General features: G+C 43.3%; 1 protein-coding gene across 1 annotated transcript in view; it reads right to left on the reverse strand.

The window, feature by feature from the left end:
* Positions 1–5,499: 5,499 nt before the first annotated feature.
* LOC130124426 (choline transporter-like protein 5-A) overlaps positions 5,500–26,825 on the reverse strand; it is a 49,352-nt gene continuing 28,026 nt past the window's right edge. Inside the window, exons 4-22 of the mRNA XM_056293884.1 lie at positions 19,629–19,713; positions 17,456–17,540; positions 16,485–16,613; positions 15,719–15,779; positions 15,417–15,540; positions 14,607–14,690; positions 13,682–13,794; positions 13,340–13,471; positions 12,321–12,420; positions 11,870–11,962; positions 11,053–11,140; positions 10,405–10,673; positions 9,496–9,590; positions 9,231–9,334; positions 8,859–8,932; positions 7,641–7,711; positions 7,299–7,387; positions 7,080–7,164; positions 5,500–5,597 (exon numbers count right to left, since the gene is read on the reverse strand). Of these exons, the coding sequence (XP_056149859.1) occupies positions 5,500–5,597; positions 7,080–7,164; positions 7,299–7,387; positions 7,641–7,711; positions 8,859–8,932; positions 9,231–9,334; positions 9,496–9,590; positions 10,405–10,673; positions 11,053–11,140; positions 11,870–11,962; positions 12,321–12,420; positions 13,340–13,471; positions 13,682–13,794; positions 14,607–14,690; positions 15,417–15,540; positions 15,719–15,779; positions 16,485–16,613; positions 17,456–17,540; positions 19,629–19,713 (1,979 nt within the window). The remainder of the gene's footprint in view (positions 5,598–7,079; positions 7,165–7,298; positions 7,388–7,640; positions 7,712–8,858; positions 8,933–9,230; positions 9,335–9,495; positions 9,591–10,404; positions 10,674–11,052; positions 11,141–11,869; positions 11,963–12,320; positions 12,421–13,339; positions 13,472–13,681; positions 13,795–14,606; positions 14,691–15,416; positions 15,541–15,718; positions 15,780–16,484; positions 16,614–17,455; positions 17,541–19,628; positions 19,714–26,825) is intronic.

The following is a 26,825-nucleotide window of genomic DNA, read 5'->3' on the forward strand; positions in this document are numbered from 1 at the left end:
TTTTATTCATAGCTACATATCTGAGAGCTGATACAACACAAGCAAGGATCTAGGCAGGAGAGAACAACACAAGTAAGTGCCATAAAGCTAAGTTCGAGTCCAATGTAGGTGCCACCAGGCAGTGCACAGAGGCAATGCATAGAGTGCATAGGAGCATATTGTTTTCCTCTTTTTTTCTTTCATCAGTCAATCAAGCGCAGAGGTGTTCGCAAAAGAGCTGGGTTTTTAGTCTTTTCTTAAAGATTGAGAGGGACTCTGCTGATCGAACAGTTTGGTAACTCATTCCACCAACGTGGTACTACAGAATAGAAGAGTGTAGCTAGCAACTTAGGGCCCTGTTATGGTGGGAGTACCAGACGCCTTTCATTGGCAGAGCATAGTGAGTGGGAGGGAGTGTAGACCTGAATGAGGGAGTTCAGGTAGGCAGGAGCTGTATTAGTTCCTATTTTTGAATTTGATGTTGGCAGCCATTGGGAACGAGTGGAAGGATATGAACTGTGTGTTGACATGTGCTCTTTTGGGCTGGTTGAAGACCAGATGCACCACTGTGTACTGTATCATCTGCCGAGGTTTGAACATACATGCAGGGAGGCCTGCCAGTAAGGAGTTGCAGTGGTCAGTGCGTGATATTATCAGAGTCTGTACCAGGAGTTGTGCTGCATGCGCAGACAGGTAGGGTCTGCTCTTCCTGATGTTGTATAGGGCAAATCGACATGATCGAACAATTGAGGCCATGTGAACCTTAAAGGTTAGTTGGTCATCAATCACGACACCCAAGTTTTGGGCACTTTGTGGCATAAGTTTGGTTGATTCGAGCTGGATACTGATCTCTTGTTGTAAAGAGGGACTGGCTGGGATGACAAGGAGCTCTGTCTTAGAGAGGTTAAGTTGAATGTGGTGTTCTTTCATCCATGTGGATATATCGGCAAAGCGTGACAAGATCCAAGGCAAGACTGTGTCGTTTTCTGGTGGGAACGACAGGAAGAGCTGGGTATCATCAGCATGGCAATGGTATGAGAAACCATGGGAGTGGATGATTGCACCAAGTGAGGTGGTGTGTATTAATAAGAGAAGGGGACCAAGCACTGACCCTTGAGGAACCCCTGTGGATAAGCCATGCTGTTTGGACACTTCTCCCCTCCAAGATACCTTCCTGAGAGGTAGGATATGAACCAACGGTGGGCAGTTCCTGAGAAACCAGGTGTCTCTTTGACTTCTCTCATGTTACCACTGATTCTAGTATGATGCTAACAGAATGGAATAGGCAGTGTGTGGTTCAAGCGGTTGAGTAATATTTCACTAGATGTCGCAAGTACCTTCTGTCCTTTTATGAAGTTCAAGGTTATTCAGTTTGAAGTCACAAAAATGAATCTAAAAGCAAGCTTTACATTTTATCTGTTACTGAGAAAAAAAATAATCTTACCTCCCCCAACATGTTCATGTGCCGTCCAGTCATATTTTATAACACTTTCATTATTACAATGTATTCAGAGTTTCCTTTTTAGTTTTTCCTTTGGTTTGATCACCAAGGCTTAGAAAACATAATATACTACAAAGCAGCAGCAAAGACAATGGCATTATGGTACAAAACATAATAGGATGTTCATTTTGTTCTATTTTACTGAATAACTACAACATTTGGTAATATAACTCATTTCTAATGGAATTAATGCACTTTCCAAACTTGATTACAAATCTAAACTCAAACATATTTTCAGTCAATATTTATTTTAAAAAAAAAGAACATTACATTCCTGTTGATTCCATTTTATGAAATAAAAAAAAAGATTACAAACATGAGAAGCATTAAAATGTGTAAAAAGGAGCATATCTATAACGGGAATTATCAAAAACACTGCACTTTGCTCTCCTTGTCGCCTGTATTTTGAGCTTTAAGTTACAAGTTAGACCAAGTCAATAAACAAATTGTCTTAAACTGTGGAGAGCAAAATAAAAAATCTTCAGTGTCAGTTGTCAATCAATTAATCCAACAAATACGAATCTTTTTGAGAGCCCTTAATGGAAAGCACAGTTCATTTTCAGTGGGACAGGCAATTTCGGCAGTTTTAGTACAATGCTTGTCAGATTTGTCTTTTATTACCTGTGGAAATCAGGTGGTATTCATAATACCTAAGAGGTGTGAGCACAGTCTTTGAGTTGCTAACATCTGTGTGCACGTCATACTGTAGATTTCGCACACTGCCTTGCTTGCAGGAATAGAAGACATTCAATTGCAGAGTAAGAAAATGTCTTTGGGCCTGCAAGCAGTAAGATCAGTTATGCATTTTGCCAAAAGTATATTTTTTTCCTATGTAAATCTCCTGATTTTTATTGAATAAGGTCCCCTTTATACAATGTGTTTTAAACTCAAACCATTCACATTGGAGAACTTGTTTTACGTCTGAGCGAACAACACTTAGCCTACCTATGACCTATAAGTAAGCTTCTTTTTTTATTTATTTTCTTATTTGCATTTTGACTTTCCACTAGTGTTATTTCCATACTTGGGGATTTGGCATGAACTCCTAAGGCCTTACATTTGCTCCTATGTTGCGTGCAGGGTCTTCACGTCATCATTCCCACCAAAGACCAATTTCAGTGGAAAATTAACCACCAATAATTAAATTTCAATGAAAAAAATTCTGCAATATTACTTTTAAAAATGTGACAAATTCCACATTTGTGTGTAAACATAGAGGAGGTAAACAATACATACAGCTCAAATCTCTGAATCTAAATATCAGCTGACGCTATGCATCCTCCCAGCTGCAGAGGAACAGCAGGAGTCAACAGTTTATCTCAAGGTTCGTAAGACACCGCTCTAAATCCAACGATTAAAGTTGTAGAAGGCAGACATCATTGTGAAAGTAGGATTAGCCCAGTAGAGAAAAGTGCAAGCCTGACTATAAAGCATGCTACTTTAGATAACCCTTGAATTTATTTACATAAGAGTAGAAAATCTGATTCTTAAGTCTGTATGGCACAGATGTCATCTTCACGTGGTCTTCTTAATGGGGAAAATCAGTTTCCATGTTTGTTCACAAGGTTTACATGTACAGCGGATTTTTTTTTAAAAGCCTTTTTTTTTGTTTCTTGTGGGTTTCTTCTTAAAAAAAAAAAGTTTTCCCTCTTTTTCTCCCCAATTGTACCTGGCCAATACCCCCGCTCTCTGAGCCATCCCAGTTGCTGCTCCACCCCCTCTGCTGATCCGGAAAGGGCTGCAGACCACCACATGTCTCCTCCGATACATGTGGAGTCGCCAGCCACTTCTTTTCACCTGACAGTGAGGAGTTTCACCTGGGGGACGTAGCACGTGGGAGGATCACGCTATTCCCCCCAGTTACCCCCCCCCCCCAACAGATGGCCTGACCGATCAGAGGAGGCGCTAGTGCAGCGACCAGGACACATACCCACATCCGGCTTCCCACCCAGACGCCTGACCAAGCCAGAGGTAACGCGGGGAATCGAACTGGCGATACCCGTGTTGGTAGGCAACGGAATAGACCGCTACGCTACCCTGACGCCACAGAAGACATTTTTGTTTCGCGTGTTTTGTCTACATCCAGCATTAGAGAGTGAACTACTGGAAGCAAGTGTTACGGAAAGGAAGCAAGTGTTATGCCTCTCCCAATGGGAAGCGACAGTAGGAGTGAAGGGAAGATATAGAAGATGTGAAGATGTGGGGTGGCGTGAAGACGTTTCATTCTTTCTCTAGGTCAGTAAAATATGTGGGGAGTAACTAAAATGAAAATCCAAGATTTAGTAGAGTTATGATTTTTATACAGTACAAAGTATGTGCTTGTGTTTGTTAGGGAATCAAATTAAGGCTGACACAGGACCAGTTATCCAGACCATACTGATCCAACATGTTCAGCTGTGTGCTTTTGCTTTTTAATTGTTTGGATAACAATAAAAAAGCATTCTGGTTCCAGTATTGATTTCATTACTGACAGATGTTTTGTCATGTGACGACACTGTCGCCAAATACCCTTTTAATTGGTTTGATGACAAACTACCATCCTTTGTCTCGCTGGATGAAAGCTGTTAGTGAGCTTGATTAACCATTTTGGGGTTTTGCATTGATAAACAGCTTAATGGGCGGTTGACCAGACCAACACTAGATTCAGTAACGTATGCCGAGTCTTCTTTGAAAGGGTAGTTTTTTTAACCTAAGCCCCATTTTCCTACTGTGAGGAGTCAAACCAAGTGATGGGTAGCAGAATCTTTTAAACGGGTTCAGTATTGAGCAGGCTAGTGTGAGCCAACTGCTGCATACCCAGCTGCAGTGTAATCCTTCGGAGCAATCATGCTCGCCAGATAATGTCCACTACAAGACCTCTTTTTTGGCACTAACAGATTGCTTTTTAAAAATGTCTGAAAACACCTTCCATTATGAATAGTCCAACTCACTTCTCTTCTTTTTTTCCCCCTTTTTCTCCCCAATTGTACTTGGCCAATTACCCCATTTTCGGAGCCATCCCAGTCGTTGCTCCACCCCCTCTGCTGAGCCAGGGAGGGCTGCAGACTACCAAACGCCTCCTCCAATACATGTGGAGTCAGCCAGCTGCTTCTTTTCACCTGACAGTGAGGAGTTTCGCCAGGGGGACGTAGCGCGTGTGAGCATCAGCCCCCACGAACAGGCGTCCCGTCCCGATTGACCAGAGGAAGCACTAGTGCAGCGACCAGGACACATACCCACATCCGGCTTCCCACCTGCAGACACAGCCAATTGTGTCTGTAGGGACGCCCGACCAAGCCGGAGGTAACACAGGGATTCACATCTATGATCCTCGTGTTGGTAGGCAACGGAATAGACTGCTACGCTACCTGGACGCCCCAGTCCAACTCACTTCTTGCGGGATTACAGAGTGAGACTTCTGCTCCCTCTGTTATATATGGATCCGGATATCTGCTATGATATGGACTGATATCTATAAACAGATATCTGTAATTCCATGACTGATATTGCAGCGAAGGCTCTTCACACTCCTCTCATAGCATTCTGAGCCTGTTAGTGCACAAAATGAACTCTTTTAATGGACATTATTTTGGAAAGTGATATTTTGCAAGCAGTTGGATGATGTGAGCTTGCTCGGTACTGAATCTACCCATCACTTGGTCTGACCACTAACAATAGGAAAATAGGGCTTCGGTTAAAAGTACCAGCGTTTTCCTTTAAATTGCCATTGCTTCGATGTACACACCAACCAACAACCCACCAGATGGTGCTGGCAGAAGGAGTTCTTGTCCCTGTGCTCGTGCTATAGTTGAACTGTGTATTCAGTGGAACGTGATTGTCCTGTTGCTGTTGTCCTGACCTTGTTCACTGTAAAAGCGTCGGTACTGTACCTATAAGGAAACGAGCCAGTGACGTCATATTGTTTGAACAGTTGTGCGTATGATGCGTGTGCTCAGGCCTGTTCTTCCTTCATGGATTTCAACAGACTGACCACGATGGTACAATGTCCTTCAGTAGGACATGGTGGTGAAGCAGAGCTTTCACCGTGACTGCTGGGATTTCCCTAATATTCTGTGCAGCTCTGGAGACATGAGAAAAGGCTTTTCTGCACTACCATCATTCCTCTCCAAGTCTTCGCCTGGTTGGACCATGGAAGAAAGGGACAGACGGAGGAAGGTGTGACATAAGGAAGGTACAGCAGGGCAGTGAAAGGATGGAGGGATTATGGTTGAAAGGACAATGGATGGATGATGGAATTGATTTATTGATGAGGAATGGGAAAATAAATGGATGGTTAAAGAGAAAGAGGGGTAGATGGAGGGGGGAAAAAGAGAAAGCGGGCAGATTCAAAGTCCAGAACAAATGCAAGATGTTTGGATAACAAGGTGAAGGAGCAGGGATGCCAAAGAGCAAATTGTCAGATGGAAGGAGGGAAAAAAAGACAAGATTAGTAAGGAGGGCTGTTTGATAGACTTGTGAAATGGTATTTGATATGTGATTAGCCGTACTGTTTTTGGCTAAAAAAAACAGATGTTATCACAACTGTAGGACCATCTGAGAGTCACTGAAATGATGCCTGGTCTACAGGAGATTCTCAGGGATTTAACCCAGAATAACACAAAAGAGACTCATGAGGTATGCCATTTTGATGCATGGCTTTATCCAGTCCTGTGAGCATTAATATTAGCCAAGACATTATTTATTTATTTACCCCCACCCCCCCTTTTCTCCCCAATTGTATCCAGCCAATTACCCTATCCCTAGTGGTCCCAATCTCTGCTCCACCCCCTCTGCCAATCCGGGGAAGGCTGCAGACTACCACATTCGCCAGCCGCTTCTTTTCACCTGACAGTGAGGAGTTTCACCGGGGGGGACGTAGTGCCTGGGAGGATCACGCTATTCTCCCCGTTCCCCCTCCCCCCTGAATAGGCGCCCCGACCGACCAGAGGAGGAGCTAGTGCAGTGACCAGGACACACACCCACATCCGGCTTCCCACCCGCAGACACGGCCAATTGTGTCTGTAGGGACGCCCGACCAAGCCGGCGGTAACATGGGGATTCGAACCGGCATTCCCCGTGTTGGTAGGCAATGGAATAGACCACTACGCTACCCGGACACCCTAGCCAAGACATTCTGAGCCCCAGTGGGAGAAGAACCTTTTTCCCTGGAAATGTAAGTGATATTTTACTCCACGGGAGTAAAAGATAATTCAGAGAAAAAAGTGAGGTTGTAACAATGCAGCGCTAAGCATTTTTGGAGCTCTGGCTAAATTCATAAAGGTTTTGGTGCGATTTAATCCAGGGCAAGACTTGCAAGTTTCAACACAGCTGTTGTGCAAAAAAGTTGAATTCCCACTCAAATGCATCTCAATAACCGACCAACAACTGTGACCTGTAAAATACACGGTGTCACATTTCTTTCTTTTCCAATGCCACACTTAATAAACAACGCAAACTTAGTGTTAAAATCTTTTGTGTGTGCGTGTTTGAATCTGTGCATCTCACCAGCTGATAGGCTTTTATCTTACTTGTGTTGTATAGTTTTAGACTTCTTAACATGGCATTACTACTACAACCACGACCACGGGCTTGTTTGTGATGAAAGCATTAATGTACTTACAAAAGCAGAGGAAGAGGGTATCAACACACATGGCATAAACACTGAAGAAGCCATGGGCGATCAGATAGGAGCCAACCACCACCGTCTAGTGTGGGAAAAACAGTGTTTCGTTAACAGCTGCTACACGCAAATATCTGTAAGATGTTACTGATTACTTTATTTATTTCACATAGGATATCAGACTTCTTTAGTTCAATTATGACTGTGTATGATTCTGACCAGTAGGGGGAACCAGTAGTAGTTGAGAGTGGGTACTTCTTCCTGGATAATTGGGATCTTCCTTGTGAAGAAGAAGAACGCCATCACACCTAAAACAAACACACACATAAATACATTGTGTGTGTGTGTGTGTGTGTGTGTGTGTGTGTGTGTGTGTGTACAGTACCTACAAACATACAAAAACACACATTTACTGCATCAGTTTCATCAAACACAGCTATAGGAGACTGACACATCCTTCTCGGAAACATATCAAATATTCACACACTATATTAAACAGTGATAAGAAAGTGGGCCGATATTTGCACATTTTTAATTTCAGTTCTCATGATGATAACTTACCAACTCCACCAGCTATCAGCATCTTGCCAAGAAACAGCAAAAAGTCTGTGACTCTGTCCAGAACTGCAACCCTGGGGGAGACAGACGGAGTTTAGCCTGACCAGGAACACTGTTATCTCTCCACAGATGTAAGACAGCCCCACAAGCAGCAATACTGGGGTAATAGTGATGACAATGACAACAATAATTACCATTTAAATAGCCCCTTTCATACATAGGTTGCAGCTCAGAGTGCTTTACATTCAACAAGAGCAAAGTTAAAATGAAATGACAGCTTAAAATAAAGACAAATGAAGGTAAAACGATTTAAAAAAATCCATCCATCCATTATCCAAACCACTTATCCTGCTCTCAGGGTCGCAGGATGCTGGAGCCTATCCCAGCAGTCATTGGGTGGTAGCCAGGGAGACAGCCTGAACAGGCCGCCAGGCCATCACAGGGCCGACACACACACACACACATTCACACTTAGGGACAGTTTAGTACGGCCGATTCACCTGACCTACATGTCTTTGGACTGTGGGAGGAAACTGGAGCACCCGGAGGAAACCTACGCAGACACGGGGAGAACATGCGAACTCCACACAGAGGACGACCCGGGATGACCCCCAAGGTTGGACAACCCCGGGGTTCGAACTCAGGACCTTCTTGCTGTGAGGCGACCGTGCTAACCACTGCGCCACCGTGCCACCCCGATTTAAAACAAATAAAGTTTAAAACAACTGAATGCATGAAAAGATGAGATAAAAACATAAAGATAACAAAAGTAATAAAAATAATGAATAATAAAAAAGAACACTGTTAACTGTATGCTTTGTGAACTAAAAAGGTTTTCAGTCATTAGGGCTCAGCCAGGACCTGGGGGAAAACTTTAATCTAGTCCTAAGATTCAGGTTTTCATTAACCTCGGTTCAAACCTGTCTGACTTAGTGGTCCACTAACTAGAGTCTACATGCAAATATTTCCAAACCACAGAGCACAAGGTTCACGCCGTCTCCCAAACAAGCCTAATGGATGACCATTAGATCATTATGCTGAAGTTAGACCCCTCATTTATGACAATAACTGTATATCAGGAGAGAGAGGTTCAGGAAAGAAAACCTGGTTTGTCAGTTTCACAACATTCATAATGTGTGAGTACGGGTATAACAAAGCCTCACGCTAACATGTCTCTAATGATCGCCACTGATTTGACCCCAGAGTTTAAAGCGTCCTCACCTGACCACATTCCTCATCAGAAGGCAGAAGGCCTCTCTAGCCGAAACACAGAAGTTCTTACCGTAGATCGCCACCTAGAGAACAAAGAAGACCCGGGAGGAGGAGTTATGGCCGTCTTTTTCCTGCTGGGAAATTCGTTTGAAAGTGATCCTGACTTAATCAGTGATGGTTTTGGGGAACTGAATGCTTGTCAAAACCTTGATCCAAGTTTTTCATATTGGCTGACAAAAATGACGAGTTGCGGTAAGTACCCCAGCCTTCATTTTCTTATTACCAATGACAATATGGACAAAGACAGGTATATTCATATATGCCACAATTTTTGTTGTTGTTGTTATTTTCCATCGACAGCAGTCCTGAATAATAACTCACCATGATGTACGCGTTGCGATTCATATACCGTATGAACCTCTCCAAACACCAGAAACAGCATTTCAAACAACATAGTATAAACCTGGAGACTATGTTGTTTGCTCCTGGAAGGATATACACACATATGATCAGTGCCCGTGAACAACATAAACCATGGCAGTAATAAGATGTGTTTCTACAGTATCTTATGAAGTCTGACTTGTTAGCTGCAGATATGTTTCAGTGCATTAGTGTATGTGTACACACACATATATTAAGGGTTCACCTCTTAGTTTTTGGTCCAGGTATTCAAGTACTATTCGAGTCAGCTGGACCACTGACAGAATTAGCGCTCCGAATGCCAATGACCCAGTGTGGTACCTACACACAGACATACACAGTAAATAACATATCGGTCTGAATACAAGACGGGGTTTTTTTTTCTTAATATTTTTTGTCCTGGAAATACATCTGAAAAAGTGGGGTCGTCTTATATTCAGGGTCTAGACTTTTAAATGTCAGTATACTTTCACAACAACAGATGGCGCTAAATATCTGTAAAACTTGTGTTCCCAATTTGCACTACTGTTGTTTTTTTTGTTTTTTTTTTCTCTGTCAGATTTGTTTCAAGACTTCTACAAATCGACTTCTCTTCCACGGTTAATGCAGTTATTGACGTTTTGATAGGCTACATGGTTGTGTTTTCACTATGAGACGGACAGCATAATTGGCATTAGAAATACCAATAGACTAGTTTATTTTCATTTTCATAGTATTTGAATACCATAGGTCATTCATTTACGAATGTGTTTACATTTTATTTAATTCACATGTGGCAATTTCATCTAAAAGATGCTGAAAACATGATATTATTCCAAAGATGTTAACATGACAGCCTACCTTGTTTTATTAATGTGTTATTATCATTACTTTCAAATAAAATTATTTTCGTTATAAAAACAAGATTTGGTCTTCAAAAAGTATGAGCCTTGAAAAAAAAGGGGGCAGTCACCTTCTATTCGGGTCAATATGGTATTATAAGTTCAATACACGATAACATCAGTTCAGTAAGTTCGATCACATGACCTCTTTTGCAGAGGTAAAAGTAGTCTCACACTAGGTGAACTGTAATTGGTTTCTTCAAATGGATCAAAACATGTTTATTGTAATTTTTTTCTCCCAAAAGTGTTGTTACCTTATCGCTCTACCGACTGATGAAAGCAGCGGACAGGGCGGTATGTCCTCCGGCTTTCTTTTGGCCCAGTAGTAGCTGGCAAATGCCCCGGCCAGTGCACACTGCTCCAGGGCCAGGCTAAAGTTCACCAGCCACAGGAACACCAGCAGGTTAGACAGCTGCAGGAGGAAGATGTAGCGGTGGTAGGTGCTCTCACCGCCGTAGAAGGCAAACGTGCACTGAGAGCCCACGCAGGATGCTTCTTTGGAGATGTTGGACTTGTTAAAAGTCTGTGAGAGACAGAAAGAGTGGTGGGAGAAGAGAGAGATGCCAGTTTCATCCCCAAACCAGTGGGTTATTTCAGACGCAACATGGCTGTTTTCGTTCTAAGAAAAAACTCATGTCTGATCAGAAAGGAGTCTTGTTTTGTTTCTGTAACAACATCTTGTCCCCACTATTAAGTCTCCCTGGTACTCTAATGTAAACCAATGACTGGTGAGACTCTGAAGTTACACCATCTCAGCTGTCAGTGCTGGGAATGTACAGGAATAAACGAGTATTTCTTATTGTTAAGTACATTAACAATCACGCAACTACTTATAAATGGTTGCCAGGTTGTGACCTTAGAGAGATAATTAAGGAAAACAAAATAAAATAAGAACAAAGTACCTCTGGATCGCAGGTGCTGTTAGCATAAGGGCAGTTGGCTTCAGGAGACATCACTTTGTAGACAGCCTCACCTGACGAGGCTAGGAAACTAGTTTCATGAGGATGGTTAAGGTTAATCACAGTACAAAACTCCCTCTAGGAGAGATTTGTTTTCTTAAAAACACGGTTAAATCCCCTTATCCATTTCAGCTGAAGAAAGGTGATTGCAAAAAGACAGATTCTCAACCTTTGAGGTAAACGAGAATTGAATTGTGGAAAAAGATTAAATTTATGAAAAGTTCACACTCTGGTTCTTTAGACTAACATCAGATAATTGAAGTAGAACTTCAGGATAATGGTTGTGTTAGTGTCTATCTGACTGTCAACAGACCTCCCTTTAAAAGGCTCACTGATTTATTTGATCATATAGTTTGAGCTATAGATTGAAAGTAAGCCTTTTGTGTTAATTTCAAGAATCGTAACTAAAAATATGAACTTTTTTTTACTCCAGTGTTTACTGATGTTACTGATGAAAACAAACCTTTTACAGCAACAGAAAACATTGAAAACTCAGATTTAGTTGTTGTTTAGCGTTCGTCCCAGTATTAAGAGACCTGTCAATCAATTTGGGAGTGACAACAGGTATGAGGATGCCATTTTTATAAGGATGGGAACTGTTTACTGCTGAGATGACAGCACACACAACGGCTGAGCCACCTTGTTGGTAGCTCTCGCTGCCGGGGGGTGGGGGGGGGAGTAGATTGGGGAAAATGACGGATTTCACCTTTAATGAATTGCAGATGTATAAATTGTCTCCATTGGTCATTGTGGAGGATACACAGCAGTAACTGCCCAATAGGAGATGCAGACAGCCAGCAGGAAGAAGGTGATGATGGGATAGAAGAGAGCAGACATGATGTAGCCAATCGCTCTGCGCCAAACAGGAAACGGCAACAATAGCAAAGAGTTAAACACCTTGCCACATTTCAAATCACTTCTTCCTTGAAAAGTGCATCATATGCAAGGCTCAGCATTTTCAGTTTTTATTTTTCAAAGCCATCCAGCGTGCTGAATTTTGCCACAAGAGGACACTGTTACATAACCTCACACGAACAAGAACAACTTTTGGATCCGTGGAAACATAAACTCTGGGTGAAAATCAGTTTAAACCGATCTGCTCCTTTTAAAAGATTTGGGTATTTTTTGGTGAAAATCGGAAAACGCTGAGCCTTGATCATATGACAGAGTGGATGTGGGGGTAGAGATAGGGTAAATTTAAGGGGTCGTACTTGCTGGCTTCCCTGAGCAGGGCGATGGCCACACGAACCCTTCTCCTTAAGAAGACCAGCATCAACAAGACTGAAGCTTCTGTTATTCCTAGAGACACCACTGAGAGAGGGAGAGACACAGGGACAGATACGGGACGTACTTAACTGGTGAACAAATCGCAGGACAACTTAAGAACAATTTGGCAGGTAACACAAGCCTAGGTAAGTGGGATTCCCTCACAAAAGGACCAAAGAAGACGGTGTATGACCCATCAGTCGGAAACGTGTCACCTGATGTCCGTAACCAAGGACTCATTTGGTACATAGAAATATTTTGAGCGTTCACAATAGCCACTGAAATCCAGTTTGGTCATGTGGGACAATGGGAACGGTTATGAACAAATTAGTTGACTTATAAAGCCAGCGTTACAAGCAAACAAAAAAAGCCAACCAGACTTTTTGCTGAAAGACATGAGGAAAAAAACCTCCAGTTCAGTTGAAGTAAGCATTCTTCTCTTATGATAGAGAAAAACAATCTTTTAAAGCGACATGACGAGCCAATCATATACTTTTCTGAAAATTTTAAATGTCACTATTTACAAGTTTACAGACGTATAGGGGCGGCAAAGTGGCGCAGTGGTTATTGTGGTAGCATCACAGCAAGAAGGTCCTGGGTTCAAACCCCGGGGTTATCCAACCTTGGGGGTCATCCCGGGTCGTTCTCTGTGTGGAGTTTGCATGCGTTTCCTCCGGGTGCTCCGGTTTCCTCCCACAGTCCAAAGACATGTAGGTCAGGTGAATCAGCCGTACTAAAAAATTGTCCCTAGGTGTGAATGTGTGTGTGTGTGTGTGTGTGGGCCCTGTGATGGACTGGCGGCCTGTACAGGGTGTCTCCCTGCCTGCCGCCCAACGCCTGCTGGGTTTGGTTCCAGCATCCCACAACCCCAACTGGGACAAGCGGCTTGGATAATGGATGGATGGACGGACAGACATAGAGACATACAGACACACAGAATAGCCAGTCAGACAGACAGACTTACAGAAAATAATCCACGTCTGCCTTAGCTGTAGATAGATTTGTATGTCAGTATGTAGGCCTACGTCCACAATGGCAACATCAGAGCCCGGCCTCTCTCTGAGCTGGGACAGTTCAATGGAGCAGTACCATATCCCTAAAGAGTTACAGGAGAACTTGGTAAAAAACACACACATCATTGCCATACATGTTACCATGCCAACGTGTGGCTGTCTGGTGGCATAATTAAGGAACGCTAAGAACAACAAGTGTGATGATTAATCTCCACAGTAGCATGTGCATGCATGTGGAAACAGTGGTGCATTTTAGAAGTACGATGAGGGCGAAACACACACATGCAGCGTACCGTATGCCAGCAGCAGTATAACGGCGATGATGGTGAGCCACAGTAATAACCCAGCGGTGAACCTCAGCAGCATGATGAAGAGTAAACTGACCACCAGGGAAATCAGCAGACCTCTGCAACACAAATCCACTTTTTAACCTGCAAAACACATCTGCTAAAAGAGGAATCGACTATATTGTATTAATTTTAAATTTATCAATGATTATATACAGCAGTTAATCCAAAACATGCAAGTAGAAAAATAGCACAATGTGATTTACAGGCCGATGAACATAACTACAGCAGACTCAAGAAAGAGAAACATCATAAATTCAAAGGCTGTACTAGGCAATTTAACGAGACTTGAACTCATCGCTCATTTCAAAACAGACTTGAATGGCCCATTGTCCAAAAGATTCATTTGATATGTTCACTAACAGCCTATCATCATTAATGGACCAACCAGTGATAATTGATCATGTAAACGATGCATGGACAGGTTTTAAGTTAGAAAGTTTGGGGAACTTCTTGGCAGTGTATTTATTAGGGAAGATTTTCTGATCATACTAGGGTCATTTTTAGAATTTATCTGCTTCAGGTACATATTCATACCGCCTGCCCACTGAGTGGCTGGAAGCTGCCCGACTTGCTCAAAAGCAACTAACTCATCGAGGAGACAACGAAGTATTCCTCACACACACATGACACCACGCTAATTATCCATCACATCCCAGGTGAGAGATTTAAACCAGAAATGTCCTAGTCAAAAGCTTATTTCTCGAGTCTCTGGGATTCTGCCTCATCAGTTTATCGCTTAGCCTTAGAATAATTTCATTAGTGGTCACAATGATAGATGTGATAAATACATGATCAGCACTACCTATAGTTTATATGAACTAGGAGTGATTGTGTAGACATGTATATTTCTGTGTGTGTGTGTAATTACACAAGTATCCATGTCCATGATTTTGCATAATCCTCCACTATCTTTAGGCCCAGGTCCTTGGTGTCCACCAGCCCCGTTATGCTTCTGTAAGGAGGACAGTGCAACAGCATTGTAATATACAAGAAGAGGAAACCATTTTTTTTTATTAGAAATCAAAACGGAAAGTGACAAATATTCTTGCCAGACTGTTCCTAAAAGTTTAAGTCTCATCTCTTTTATACCAAAGACATAGAGATGTTGTCTGAAACATCTGAGGGGTTTAGAAATGATGGGGGCGCCCGGGTAGCATAGCGGTCTATTCCGTTGCCTACCAACACGGGGATCACTGGTTCGAATCCCCGTGTTACCTCTGGCTTGGTCGGGCGTCCTTACAGACACAATTGGCCATGTGCGGGTGGGAAACTGGATGTGGGTATGTGTCCTGGTCGCTGCACTAGCGCCTCCTCTGGTTGGTCGGGGCATCTGTTCGGAGGGGAGGGGGATCTGGGGGGAATAGCGTGATCCTCCCACACGCTACGTCCCCCTGGTGAAACTCCTCACTGTCAGGTAAAAAGAAGCGGCTGGCAACTCCACATGTATCGGAGGAGGCATGTGGTAGTCTGCAGCCCTCACCGGATCGGCAGAGGGGGTGGAGCAGAGACCTGGACAGGTCAGACAGCGGGGTGATTGGCCAGGTACAATTGGGGAGAAAAGGGGGGGAATAAATTAAAAAAAAGAAAGAAATACATCGATATATCCAGTATGAAGATAATTTTCAGAACGTCTGGCAGATGAGGAAAAGAAAGAGAAAGACAGACAGAAAATATTTACTTGGCAGCGTCTTTGAGTTCAGTGACACTGCGTGCAGTGTCCAGTGCGTCTTTAAACCTCGTCCTGTTGGCCACCATTAGAGTGCCATTCAAAGTGATGAAGTCTGGTAGACACCTCTGCAGGACTGAGAAAGAGGCGAACAAAGACAGACAGTAGAATAATATGGCTGCAGGTCATCAAGTCAACCAAACACCAACTCTACTTTTCAATTCATTAACAAGTATGCTTCTTTTAACATTCATGCAACTTTTTCTAAAACCCGAAAAGGGGGGTATACTGAAACGCGGGGATCACATCCTTACATGGTCTGCTAGGTACGATCATGGAAGGACAATCCTCATCTCTAAGAACCTGAGAGACTGGCTGGAAGAAGACACAGGGGGCAATTACAACATTACAATCAGACTAAATGACCAATTTACGTAAGTATGGGTGTTCATCTTAACACTGTTGTACTAACCAAAATTCAAAAAGCTTAAAATTGTATTTATATCTTGCTAAAAACCACATCCTTTAAGTAGCTCAGGAACTATATTGTGTGCTTTATTGTTCGCCATGCATGCTTGTATGTAGTACGCAGTAGCACCTTTGCAAGCGTGTATGGATGTATGTATATATAAAAGTATGTATGAAGGTGAACCTGTTTTCTGACGAGAGGAACTTGAACTTGAATGTTTGGAGGTGAACTTATATTTTGATGTATAGGGTGTGGCAACATGTTTCATCAAGTAGAACAATTTACTCATCATTTTATCTTGTTTTGTTACTGCGGGTCATGTGCACATACTACTTTGGCAACTAGTGTAGGAACATCATTGCCAAGAAGCTGCTAACATATAAATAAGTGTTTTACCACTATTGTAAAATCTCGTCCCGACGATATGTGCTTCGGCAATAATTAATGTAGACTAAAATATTTAAACGTGAATGTAGGTGAAAATCAATACTGCATTATATCATTACATGACGACTTGGGGTCATTGAGTCTTTACTCCTCAACATGTGAAAAAGTCACGTGAAACTGAAAAACAAAACAAGTTTGTGACTGATACTTATTTTATGTTCTACCTTATTTGGATTATCGAAGCCAGGTTTACAGAACTGTCTGTAATATTCCCAGTGACTCTTGCTGAGTTTGTGCTGCAGCTGCATCTCAGTGTAGGTGACAAACCGGTCAGGACACTTGGACACACACATCTGGAAGAGGGACAGAGATAGACAGTGGCTGCTTTAACGCTGATTTAGGGGAGACTATCGTGTCAAAAATATTAACTATGAAGGGGCGTCCGGGTGGCGTGGCGGTCTATTCTGTTGCCTACAAACACGAGGATGGCCCGGTTCGAATCCCCGTGTTACCTCCAGCTTGGTCAGGTGTCCCTACAGACACAATTGGCTGTGTCTGCGGGTGGGAAGCTGGATGTGGGTATGTGTTGTGGTCGCTGCACTAGCGCCTCCTCTGGTCGGTTGGGGCACCTGTTCAGGGGGGAGGGGGAATTGGGGGGAATAGCGTGATCCTCCCAGGTGAAAAGAAGCGGCTGGCGACTCCACATGCATCAGAGGAGGCATGTGGTAGTCTGCAGCCCTCCCCGGATCGGCAGAGCAGCGACCGGAACGGCTCAGAAAATAAGTTTTCTCTCCAAGTACAATTGGGGACAAAAAAAAATTAACTATGATATTTGATACAAAACATCAAGGTTTCATTTAATTGTGGTATTTTTCAAACGATTGCCATTATGACAACTACAAGTTACTTTTCATGTAAGGGAATGCACCACCATCCATCCCTTTTCACAGCCAACAATTCAGTTTGATATACAGCAATCGTCATCCACTAACAAACATCCAAATCCAATAACAAATATCCAAACAATTTGTACTGAGGCATTTATAACTTCGTGTCATCAGCATTTGGCATTTTTGCCCTTTGCCTGAGAGCAGCGTCATTCCCAACATGAAATCCACTTGCTAAAATGAGGAAAAAAGACACGAGCATGGAAAACTGTCGCTTTCACCACATGTAAACCAGGTATGGTTATTACCTGAGTAGTTGGGCACTGTAGGTTGATCAGTACGGCAGGGTTGGCACATTTCAGGATGTTGAAATAGAACAGGATTGGTTTTTTCCTGCAACATATACATATACATATATATATATATATAATTTTTTAAAGCAGCAGCTTTCACACCAGCCTTCATGGACCCACAGTGATGCTGGTTTTCTGTTCTGCCAGGTGGTTAATTACTTCATCTGTTGTGCCAAGAGTAAAAAAAGACAGTTGGAATATGTGACACACCATCTGAACATAATTAACTACTGTGACCTTGACCCCCTATTTGTCATTTCATCTGAGCCACCAGTCATTCTGGGAGGTTGCTAACACACACTCAAAATCACAGAAACAAATGGGACCAAAAACAACGCCCTGTCTGAGGCTGGGGCGTAATTATCTACCACATTGGGTATCTGTATAATGTGCCTGGCATTCTGGCTCATTTAAACATACAGTACCAGTATTCTTTTGCATGCAGGCAAGTAAAAACAGCCTCTCATTCTGGGACCTCAACTAAGATACTAGTGCTTATGTGTCTTGGAATTTGGAGTTTCAGTCATTTCAACAATTTTAACACGGTTCAGTGTGAAATTCTAAATGAAGAAGCTTTCTCTTTGACATTGAATCGTCCTATTCAAACTTACAATAATAACAATAATAGTAACAATATTTCCAAGTGAATGTTTGAAACAAGGCTTCATTTTTGGCTTGTTTAAAAAAAAATAAAAAGGGAAAAAAAGAAGCTCAATTTATATAGTAACAACATATTGCCAGCAGGTGGCAATAAACGCAAACAAAGCAATGATTGTCAACTTTCTGCACATGCATGCCAACATAAACGCAAACACACAGATTCACATGCACACCCTTATCTCTGTTCTCCTTATGGTCTGATCAATGAAAGGTGAGAAGAACATAGTGCTATTTAACATGGCTAATTTCATATTCAACAATTCATAATCTCATATGCAAAAGATAGCCAGCTGTAGCCACCAGAAGGGTTGACGTGTTAATCTCTACCCCCTGCCTCTCTACAGCTGGGCTCAAATTTTATTATAGTCAGTCCAAGGGCAAGACTGACCTCCCTTAAAAGTTGGCTGAGTAGTATTTAAGAGCTCACAGTTAAGGACCAAGTCTGGATGGTTCTCTTGCAAAATTGACTGTATTAGGTTTAAACATTACTTATAAGGGGCCTGGATACTTCTTTATGAGCTGGACATCCACTTACATATCTGGGGATAGTCACTTTTAGTATCCATCCATCCATTCATCATCTACACCATCTTAATAAAATTCAGGGCTGTAAATTCAGGCCGTAATTCGGAGCTATAGCAGAAGGGCAGAAGACGGGGAGACACCCTGGACAGTTTGCCAGTCCATCCCAGGGCTCACACACACAGTCACTTACACATCACTCACACCTATGGGCAATTTCAAGCCTCCGATTGACCTAACGTGTGATTTTAGGCTGTGGGAGGGAACTGGACTACCCAGTGGAAACCCATATGAACCCAAAGAGAGAGCATGCAAACTCCGCACAGAAGGGCTGTGATTGAACCCAGGACCCTCTTGCTGTGAGGGAATAGTGCCAGCCACTAAAAGGGCTTTCACACCAAACGTTCAAACACTCCCTCTGCGCCTTCACACACATTAATGTCTGTGCAGCACAAAAAGACATTTTCACTGCACCTCGCAATGCACTGGCGCCAGTGCAGCGCCTAGCTCGGTGGGATTGCACCCAGAGAGAAGAAAATGTATGATATGAACATCTGAATTTACCTAACTTTTTTTTTTACCAGACATTAAAATTATACAGAGACACCAGGAAGAGGAACCAGGTGTTACCTGGAAGCATGTTTCCAATTAAGTGGGCTTACCAGGTGTATTAAAAGATGCAGATTAGCAAATCTTATGACGAAAATATATTAGTATTATTTGCCTCTACAATGTGATTATACTTTAGATTTTGCCAGTCTTGCATAAAACATTTCAAGAAGTGACCAAAATGTAATTTGAGTATTTTGTGCGTTTTTTCGACAGAACATTGTGAGTTAGTCCGCGGTAAGAGCAGTGAACCACATGTTCTGTGTGAAAGCCCCATAAACCACTGGGCTGCTCTCTTACAGTATGTATTGTAGAATATAATGAGACATTTGCTTACGCATTGGACGCCCCCTTCTGGCCACAGAACTGCCCATAGCTATCTGTGGGGTGGAGCACCTTCCTAGGGTCCCCATGTAACCAGGCTAGAAAAAGGAAAGGGATGGATAGAGAGAGGAAGAGAGGGTGACAAAAAAGAGCAGACAGACAGATTAAGACAGAGAGAAAGGCTAGACAGACAGAATTCAAATTTGTGTTGTACCATATGACATCATCATGAAGATCCACATGTTTACACAGCAAAATAGTGATGGACAGAGAGGTGGAAGTACACAAAGGAGTGTGTGCGTGTGTGTGTGTGTGTGTGTGTGTGTGTGTGTGTGTGTGTGTGTGTGTGTGTATGTGTGTGTGTGTGTGCTGGCACCGGTACCAACATTACTTCCTATGTGTCACAAGACGTTTTCATAAAGACCTGGAAAACAGCAGTGGGATCACAATAGACTTTAGGCTAGATGGAAACCTCTTCAACATCTGAAGGCAACCACCAAGTTGTCTGCAGCGCAGGTCCTTGAGCGACAGTGCGCTGATGACTGCTCTCTTGTAGCTCGCACACCAGAAGACCTGCAAACCATCCTTGCCGCAGTTGTGAACGCCTACAGCAGGCTGGGTCTATCAATCAACACCACCAAGACTGAGGTGTTATGCCAATGGGGGTCCAGCCCCCCACCCACTATGCCTGTCTTCACTATAGAACACCAACCACTCTCAGTTGCTCCAGCTTTCAAATACCTGGGCAGCAGCCTTTCTGAGGGCTGCAACACTGATCACGAAACTCATAATAGACTCAAACAAGCTTCTGTAGCCTTCAGCAAACTCCGACGTAAGGTCTTCCAGAACAAACACCTCCACACCAAAATTGCCATTTACAAAGCCGTCTGCATCACAACTCTCCTATAGAGCTGTGAAGTCTGGGTCACATACAGCCTAAGGTTGCTGGAGCGGTTCCACATAATTCCTCATGCTGAGATTCTTGCTAGGACAAACTGCAAGAGCATCCAAGCCACGGTCACTGAACACCAACCTCGCTGGCATGCGCATGTCATCAGGAGGCCTCAAGAACGCCGACCACGTCAAGTCCTGTATGGACAGCTTCACCTGGGCCGGCGGTCCGCAGGTGGTAAGAAGAAGCGATACAAAGACCAGCTAAAAACATCGCTGAAGAAGCACTGCGTCGACCCCTTGAGACTGGAGCGAGCTGCCATCAACCGCTCCAACTGGCGGGAGATCTGCCACAGAGGTATACTAGACAAGGCTCAGCGTTTTCGGTTATTTTTCAAAGCCATCCAGCATGCCGAATTTCACCACAAGAGGACACTGTCACATAACCTCACACGAACAGGAACATCTTTGGATTCGTGGAAACATAAAATCCGGGTGAAAATCAGTTTAAACCGATCAGCTCCTTTAAAAAAATCTGGGTATTCTTCGGTGAAAATCGGTAAAAACCGAAAAGGCTGAGCCTTGGGTATAGAACAGCTGGACATGGAGAGGAGTGTGAAAAAACTACAGACGAGACTAAGGAGACACACAACCATGCCTGCCCCTACTAACTCAGACTTCATATGCCCAACGTGCAATAAGACTTGTGGGTCAAGAACTGGACTCTACAGTCATCAAAGAACACATTGTTAACGAGGGCGGATGTCATCATCGGACTCGATGGACTACCAGCAAGCAAGTGTGTGTCTGTGTGTGTGAATAAATTACAAGTGAGCCATTTCCCCCCACTGATCTGGGTCATAATTTTAGCAAGTCTTAACAGTTACTGTCAAAGAGCTAGCATATTTCTTTCTTAACCCGACACAACATTTATTTACTTAAACGGTTCCTGTATCTAACTCGCCTTACCCGGAGGTCCACAACAGTGGTGGTGATTTCATTTTCTCTGACGAGTTTAAAAAAAAATGAACTACACGACGAAGGGGTTTTCTATATACTATATACCAATGAGCCATGGAAAGCTAACGCCTCACACTTGTTTTTGCTTTTCACTGGTTTCTCAACACGTGGCATGCAGAGGACCTCCCAGCAGTGCAGTGAAGAGGGTGATGTCATCACTGACAACGGATGGAGTGGTGGATTCAGACACATGGGGAGAAAAACATGAGAGGATGAGTAAGAGCGAAGGAAAGGAAAGGAAAGGAAAGGAGAGGAGAGGAGGGGAGAGGAGAGGGGAAATGGGGGGAAGGGGGGTCAGGAGACAAAGCAATAGAGGTGGTGGCAGAGGAGAAAAGGAGAAGAGAGTGGTGAAGAGAGGGTTAAGAAGATAGAGGGGATTTGTGTGTGTGTGTGTGTGTGTGTGTGTGTGTGTGTGTGTGTGTGTGTGTGTGTGTGTGTGTGTGAAGGAGAGAGTGCAGGAAGGGTGTGGAGGAGGAGAAAATAGCATTATATATAAGAGATACTGTATGTTGGAGGAGGGATGAGACGTAAAAGAGGGAAGGAGTAAGGTGTGTGTGTGTGTGTGTGTGTGTGTGTGTGTGTGTGTGTGTGTGTGTGTGTGTGTGTGTGTGTGTGTGTGTACTACAGGGGTGATGTCATGGGGTATGATGTCATCTTTATTTGGTGCTGACAGTTCTTGAGCCGAGTGATTTTAGAGAGAGCTTGTGAAATTGTGTGTGTGTGTGTGTGTGTGTGTTTCTTGACTGTGTGTGCATAACTTTACAACCTTTTCCACTGTATGTGTACACACAGATATACAGATAAGACACACACGTGAAAATATGTCAGTTATTGTAGTCCTACACGTGTATAAATCATGTTTAACTCCTGCACTAAACTACATTACACTAACATGTGTAACATGCATGGTGAGGTGCTCCATTTCTTTTGTAGGCTTCCATCAAGGAAGCTGTGTGCGTGTGTGTGTGTGTGTGTGTGTGTGTGTGTGTGTATGTGTTCTTATCTTGTTCCAAAAGTGTACAAGTGGTGTGGTAATCTTTTTCTTAATAGCATGAGGTCATAGTAGCCTCCAGTCACACACACACACACACACACACACACACACGCACACACACACACACACACACACACCCCTTCAATTTTCCGCAGCCACCTGCTCTGTGCTCCTGTATTCATGGCTGATGTGTTCACGTGACGCCTGATCGGCCTCGTCTCCCTCAAGCTTCATGTCAGCTCATACTAGACAATGAGTAGAGGGAGACAGACAGAGAGTGCCTACCCATGTGAAATAGAAATTAAAGCCTGTCTATTGGGACAGGGATGTCCCCAGACCACAGCACTGTGGCAGTGCTCTTCTGTTTAGTCCAAGTGGCGAGAAGACCGAGACGATAATACTCGAGGACCATTCCCATTAAAACTTGCATTAACAAGTGGTGACCTTGGCATCTCACATCTTTTCTGTAGTCTCCTGAAAACTGTTTCAAATCCCCCCCCCCCCGCAACAGGCGCCCCGACCAACCAGAGGAGGCGCTGGTGCAGCGACCAGGACACATACCCACATCCGGCTTCCCACCTGCAGACACCGCCAGTTGTGTCTGTAGGGAGGCCCGACCAAGCCGGAGGTAACACCGGGGATTCGAGCCGGCGATCCCCACGTTGATAGGCCACAGAATAGACCGCTACGCTACGCGGATGCCACCAAATTCTGAAAAACGCACTCGACCTCGATGTGTTCCTCATATACTTTGCAAGGCAGTGATGCAGAATGTAAAATAATCAGCAAAGTCAAGTTCCCTCCTCAACACTTTGACTTTGAAAACAATGGAAACCAATGACGATTATTTATTTATTTACTGCCAATCCTAAAGACGTCCAAATACAAATTAATCCATTTACAGCCTCAACACATGAACTTCGTACCGTGTTCTTCGCTGTTGGGCCCTGAAACAAAAGCAAACGCCATGTATTTGATTAAAGGTCCTATATTTTCAGTTTTCAGCAATTTTATAATACAACTTCCAGTGGTCTATACATCACATTATTTAAGTCCTAAAAGAAGCCAAATCTAATTTTATGTTTTGATCATATGTTTACCGGTAACACTTTATAATAACTACAATGTATTAGTGAATAGTTAATGCATCCTTAATAAAACATCACCAATACGTTATTAAAAGACAGAACAGACACAACACAAGGCGATACAGAAAATAAAATGTTTATCGAACAGGTAAATATATATATATATATATATATATATATATATACACACACACAGCATTTTTTCCAGAAACCATCAATGGTGTTGATAAAGTGCTCAACAAATGAGCAGCGGAATATTAAGATTAAGATATTCCCCCCTTTTTTTTCTCCCCAATGTTACTTGCTCAATCACCCCACTCTTCTGAGCCATCCCGATCTCTGCTCCACCCCCTCTGCCAACCCGGGGAGAGCAGCAGACTGCCATATGCCTCCTCTGATACATGTGGAGTCACCAGCCGCTTCTCTTCACCTGACAGTGAGGAGTTTCGCCCGGGGGACATAGCGCGTGGGAGGATCATGCTATTCCCCCCAGTTCCCCCTCCCTCCCGAACAGGTGCCACGACCGACCAGAGGAGGCGCTGGTGCAGCGACCGCGACACATACCCACACCCAGCTTCCTATCGGCAGACACGGCCAATTGTGTCTGTAGGGATGCCCGACCAAGCTGGAGGTAACATGGGGATTCGAACCAGTGATCCTTGTGCTGGCAGGTAACAGAGTAACTAGCTTTCTGACTGTCTCGGTTCTTCATCAAACTTAAAGACAGCCTTCCCTGGCACTTTAAACCTTGCATCCAGTCAACACCAAAACGTTCACTTGGTTTCTATGGGCAGTAGTGCTGGAGGCCCTATAAGGCCTTGATGATGTCTTCTATTGTCACATCTTTATGGATGGCAGTGGCACCTGTGTGCCAAAGGAGCTGAGCTTTGTCTGACAGTCCACGGTTTTAGCCAGGTTTTAGCCAGGTGAAGCAATAAATAGCTCCGCAATTGGTGTGTTGACCACAACAGTGTTTCCATCAACGCCCATATGTTTAAAAGCAGCCGACACCGTCGCTCCTTTTCTGAGTAGCTTCAGAGCTTTTTGGTATCGGGCCGCCCCCTGTCCTGGTTTATGGGCTGCAATTCAGAGAAGACAGAATGAGTGTTGAACACAGTACGACTGTTTCATCACACTCTGCACCTCAAGTTTCACAAGGTAAGACAAGACAAGTCACATTCCGAGTAGATCAGTTAGATGTGGGAACAGCTGCAACAAGATCCTGATGGTTTGCCACACTACTCCTCTGCACATAATGTTCACAGGCATCACCAACAGTCACACACTCCGACAGGCACCGCAAACGAAACTTTTTTTAACCTCTCCGTCGGGTCTTAAATTGAATATTTTTCAACTTTTTGGCATTCTTCCCAGACTTTTGGACCTTTTTTCGCTTTCCCTTCTTCTTCTTGTTATTCTTCTTGTCGTCATAATCTGATGACTCGAGAGAGGAAGAGTCAGGCGTGGACGTCTCAGAGGAGGATCCCGGAGAGATGTCTTCAGAGGACTCAGAAGAGGAGTGGATTGACTGATTGATACGATCTCTTCTTGGATTTTTTTTTTCTTTAAGAGCTGTTAAAACACACGATGAAAGTTAAACATAAACAGACAGAGTGCAGGACTTGATGAAGACTCTGTGACGACTCTTACGTAAAAAAAACCAAAACACGTCGTTACAAGAGGAACAGTACGTTCTGACCAACTGGATTATAAATTGTAATGAATACTTATGTTGATAGTTACCAGATGCTCCTTCAAATGATTCCTCTCCATGGTCAACGCGTTGATTTTCTCCCGCTGAAATTCAATCTTCTGCTTAGCCAACGCCATATCGCCGCGCCGCTGCCAGTCATTTGGGCGCCCTAAGTGCAACTGCTTTTTGTCCCGTATTGATGACGCGTCATTGGCGGGGGATGTTTGGGGTATCGGCGCATCAGATATCGACAAATCATTAAAACAGATTTGTATATGATGAATGATTAAGCAAAGTACTGTAACGCGCATGGATAAGTAGACACGTTGGTCCTTGACTAACGGGTCGGACCCTTTAGTCGACTGGTTAACGTTGTCGCTTGCGGTGCAGGAGATACGGGTTCGCGTCCCGGCTGTGGCGTCGGTCTCCCAGACTGCCCCCAGAATTCGCTACAGTACATTAAAACGTGAATAAATTCACAGAGCTCAGGGAGCTTATCGATGGGGGATCTTCAGCGAGGAACGTGTTGATGCTGATCAAGCGGCTGCAGAAGAAGAAATTATTCAGTTCAGTGTAGACTTTGCAATGATGCCATGAAGCTAAAGAAAAGGACAAATGGTGTTGATCGTTATGCTTGGTATGAATATGGACACAAAATATACACTAATATACATCCACCAGGATAACATTTACAGTACGGGTGCTTTTGTAAGGTTTTCTATAAAGGTTTTACTGGTTGTGGAAAAGTAATTTACATATGAATTATAATATGTTGGTAAGCAGACATGGATACAAAAGTGGCTGGCGAGTAGTGCATGTCTTTTTTCACCAACTGTTGTTAATGCTGTACAGTAATATTGTCCTAAACATTAACGTTGAGTGAAAAAGACTCACTATTTGGCAATGCTAACCAAAACAAAAATAAGTCCCTTATAAACCCCCGGCAGAGTAACCCTTAATTTAGAGGGTCATCCTATTGGGGAGATTCTTCAAAAGCCCCTGTCCAAATAAAATAAAAAATTGCATTAAGTCCTTTTATAAAAATAGAATGTGTTTTTAGTACGATATGTGGAGTAGATGGAGATGGAAGGAAGGTGAATTTCCATATATTCATTTGTGTATATGCTTCTGCTTCAGGATGGAAGACAAAAAAGTGGGTCTTTGGGATGTTGAGTGTAAGGCATCGAGGGTATAGAAATGGGAAGCCTGTTTTATGCCTTGTGGAGAAAAGATCTCGAAGCCATCTTGTATCCTTGATTGCTCATCATGTGAGGCCTGGGTCATCAATCATTAGTGGCGTGCTTACTGCGTACTCCCTGCACTGGAGTAAACCACCACACAGTTAACCACAGCAGGTGGTATGCAGACCCCCACACTAGTGGTCATGTATTGTTGATGTTTTATAATGGAAGTATTAACTATTAACTCATCCATCGTAAATGCTTTATAGTGTTCAGTTATTTTAAAGTGTGACCCGTTTACCCTTTTCTACTCTCAAACTGAACAAGTGGGCGTAGTCCATCT

Source organism: Lampris incognitus, chromosome 14 (genome assembly GCF_029633865.1).
Source record: "Lampris incognitus isolate fLamInc1 chromosome 14, fLamInc1.hap2, whole genome shotgun sequence".
NCBI classification, from domain to species: domain Eukaryota; kingdom Metazoa; phylum Chordata; class Actinopteri; order Lampriformes; family Lampridae; genus Lampris; species Lampris incognitus.